Source organism: Nematolebias whitei, chromosome 18, assembly GCF_014905685.2.
Source record: "Nematolebias whitei isolate Nwh7 chromosome 18, NemWhi1, whole genome shotgun sequence".
Lineage (NCBI taxonomy): Eukaryota > Metazoa > Chordata > Actinopteri > Cyprinodontiformes > Rivulidae > Nematolebias > Nematolebias whitei.
In genome coordinates, this window is record NC_056515.1 from 30,442,305 (window position 1) to 30,446,295 (window position 3,991).

General features: G+C 36.1%; 1 protein-coding gene across 1 annotated transcript in view; it reads left to right on the top strand.

Moving 5' to 3' along the window:
• The window catches only part of fgf10a (fibroblast growth factor 10a), a 20,201-nt gene extending 17,458 nt beyond the window's left edge, over nt 1–2,743 (top strand). Inside the window, exon 3 of the mRNA XM_037692703.1 lies at nt 2,042–2,743. Within this exon, the coding sequence (XP_037548631.1) occupies nt 2,042–2,236 (195 nt within the window). The 3' untranslated portion in view covers nt 2,237–2,743. The remainder of the gene's footprint in view (nt 1–2,041) is intronic.
• Nucleotides 2,744–3,991: the final 1,248 nt, after the last annotated feature.

Below are 3,991 nucleotides of genomic sequence, written 5' to 3' on the forward strand. Positions count from 1 at the left end.
CTCTATCATCAGCATAAGGTGTATGATAAACAACTCTATCATCAGCACAAGGTGTATGATAAACAACTCTATCATCAGCACAAGGTGTATGATAAACAACTCTATCATCAGCACAAGGTGTAATGACGCATCAGTTATATTCTGGCTTACATCAATAATTTAAGTTAAAAAAAGAGTAGGTCCTACCTTGCGGCACACCTTTGCTCACATCCAAACAATGGAGGAGAGAGACCATTAAGTTGCAAACACTTCTTATGATCAGAAAGATGATTTAAAAACTATTAGATTGGTCTGAAAGCCTCTGATATAAGATTATATTATCTATAATATAATGTGCTTTAAGCAAAACTATATAAAAAAAATGCAACACAGCAAGAAACAATTGTGGTTTTTTTTTTGGCATCTTGTTTTGTTGTTTGCATGTTCATAAGATATGGCATTTATTCTAGGGGTGCACCGATCACCGATTTCTAAAAAGTCTGACCTGCCGATTCCGATTTTGGCCGATACCGATTTTGTTTTATAAACGGCATCGTCAGGTGTTATGAGGTCACAATGCACCTTCAATTTTCCAATATTATTTTACTGCAAAACATACCCTTGAACAATATTCTAGAAACAAACTTGTTTTAACTGGGCATGATGTAGTGCTCTGAAATATAAATCAAGTTTAGACAATTGTTGTTAAAACAAACAAAAAAATCAGTAAAAGCGGTTTCTCATGCAAGTATCGACCGATTTTCGATTTTCCAAAATTAAGGAAATCGGGGCCGATAAATCTCAGCTTCCATACAGTAAAATTAGAGACTGGCTTTCTTAAAACTTGCATGGTCAAGAAACTTATCAAGTTTTTTGGTTTAATGGCAGACAACAAAAATAAGCCCTATTCACACAGGATTAGTTTTACCTAGGGACCACCAATGGCTGCTTTTTATGTGGCACATTCGCACAGAATAACCAAAGCCTGAGATTCGGCTGAAATTTACGGACATCTTCCGGATATGATGTTAACATGCTGCGTTGTCATGACTGGGCCGGTCCATATAATGTGCTTAATGTGCGGGCCAGGACGGTCTCAGGCTTTGATGTGGTTTTGCGAATCAGCACAAAAAAACCTAAATAATGCACAATATAAAATTGTGTTAATCTACTTCTTGAGGAGGAGGCAAGTCCGACCGGCTGGTTTAAGAGGTTAAAAAAAAGCCTCGTTAAGCCCAGATGGACAGCTATCACCGACTATGAGTGTGAGCATCCGCCTGTCCGCTGACCCACTGGTTGAAATGGACTTGCGACCTGTCCAGGGTGTCCCCTGCCTCTCGCACAGTAATGGCTGGACATGGGCACCATCGCCCTCCGCTACCCGAAAAGAAAGAAGCGGGTAAATATAATGGATGGATGGACGGGTCAGCTGATCACGCATGCATCTCTGCACTTGCTGTCATCTGCGGTGAAGGAAGCAGCAGCATTTACAAAAGCCAAAGCGAGCAGCACGTTCATTTAAAATAGTTTTGTTCTATATTTTTTCCACATGATTTTGCTTAAACAAAAACAAAAAACACCTAATTACATATTGGAACCCACCCATTTCTATCCAAATCACAGAGATGCCTATTTGCATTGGATTAGTATTATCCAATTCAGAATTGAATCGGAGTTCAGCAAAATATAGTAGGTAATTTGCGGGGGAATTTTTACTTTATAAATTATTGACATGGCCAATTCGCACGGGATTAACAACACAGACAATCTCTGTAATTATTACAAATAGCATGTGGTCGCTAGGTAAAACTAATCCCATGCTAATGGAACTATAGGCTCTAACTAAATAATCTTTGGCTTTGTTGAAGGGAATTTGACTAATCCAATGATCTTTTAAAACCAGATTAATCTAAATTCTGCCAATAGAATACCTCAGATGTGTATGTGTGCAACCAAATCATTTGCTGAGTCAGCAGCATCTCATGGCGAGCAAAGCTATTTAGAGTCACTGCTAACAGTTAAAGATGCCCCCTCTTCACATCTGCATCTTTCTCTTTCACAGAGAGAATTTGGTCCTGATTGTCGTCTGATCGAACGCATCGAGGAGAACAAATACAACACGTACGCTTCAGCTGAATGGAAGACCAAAACTGACAGGCGCATGTTTGTGGGACTGAACGCCAAGGGAAAGCCGATGAAGGGAAAAAGGACACGGAGGAAAAACACAGCCACTCACTTCCTGCCCTTGGATCAGTGATGGGACGTATCAGCCAGGAGATTTCTGCACTTGCAGGGTCTTTCTTTGGAGTTACAGTGATGGCTCCATGGGACAGATCTGAAACTGATCTGTATGATGCACTGAGGAGGCAAAGAAACAAAATCTATAGACATTTAATTATGTTTGAAATAAGACATTTCTATTTTAAAGAAAAAATATATCAGTATACAATGTATATACTATTTTCTGTTCTAAGTTATAAAGTACACTGGCACAGGAAACATGAAAGAGAAACAACTTCTGTGCCAAAATGTGATTTATTAACTCATATTTCTAGATTTTTGAAATGCGTAAGTGAGGGGAGCTACAGCAAAAAGACTAAAGATTATGAAGGTTGTCAAAATGTTATTAAAAGAGGTGAAAAGCAAGAGAAAGAACAGAAAAAGCAGTGAAAATATCAAAAAGATCAAAAAGCACCAACACAAATTCAACACTATCATGTTTTTCTCCAGATTTATTTATTTTATGTAATATTTAATAGAGAAAGAACAAAGGGCAAAGTCTTGTCTTTTTCTACCATTTATGCTTTTCTTTTCGATTACTAATCATTTAAACCTGAATAAATAAAAAGAATATATTTGTGTTTAACTGGTTTGAGTTCAGTTTTTTTATTTTTCTTTCTTTAACACTCCAAATGAAATAATAAAAATAAAGATTTTTTTTTTTTTGTTATATTTTATATATGTTGTGAAGTTCTAGCTAAAATGTCTGAGAACAGTTAGATGTGTGTTTTTGGTAGATATAAAAATCCAAAATAGCTTAAGACAGATGTAATCTCAACAAAAAAAAAATAAAAAAATAATTAAATGTTGGAATAACCGAGGTGATGGATTTGTAATTCACTTACAGAGAATCACATAATTTTAATGCATTTTTCTTCATTTTATAGAGTTAAAATCACAATTGAACACTTTTGGGTTGAAGAAGCTATTTGCTTTACAGCCAGTATCTTACCTGCCAGAGATGATTTTTTTTCATTCAACATTTATTTATAGGCTAATCCTGTTGAGCCTCAGGGACTCTTACAAAAGAGACCTGGAAGATGATGCTCTAAACCAATGGTTCCCAACCCTGGTCCTTGAGGAACACCAGCCTGCATGTTGTAGTTGTTTTCCGGCTCAAACACACCTGATTCAGTGATTTAATTACTTCCTCAAGTTCTGCAGAAGCCTGTTAATCACCCATTTATTAAAATCAGGTGTGTCAGAGCAGAGAAACAACTAAAACATGCAGGGTGGTGTTCCTCAAGGACGAGGGTTGGGAACCCCTGCAAACAACCTCAGATTGAAAAAAAAAGGCTATTTCTGATTGGACTGTTGAGCTTAAGTTTATAGTAAACTTAAAACAAGACCAAAGTAGATATTTGCTCTTTTAAAACTATTCAGGTCTCCATAGTTTACCTGCTGTTCATGTGATAAATATTTTAGAAACTTTTACACTGTGTCACTTTTGTATTAAACAGCTATTTACAACTGACACACAGTGGTTGATTTCATCAGAAATTATCATATATGTATTCAACCAGTGGCTAATTGATGCAAAAGTGTGATGTAAAAGTTTTAAAAAAAGTTACAGTGGTGAAAGCAAACACGATTTTATTGATTCATCAGTTACTCTGAACTAGTAAACTTATCATATACAATATGTTTTTCATAAAGTTATTTTTCACATATTACTATGTAAGTTTGAGTGCATAATTCTCAATCTCTTTCCTTATTTTAAGTCAAAATTTCT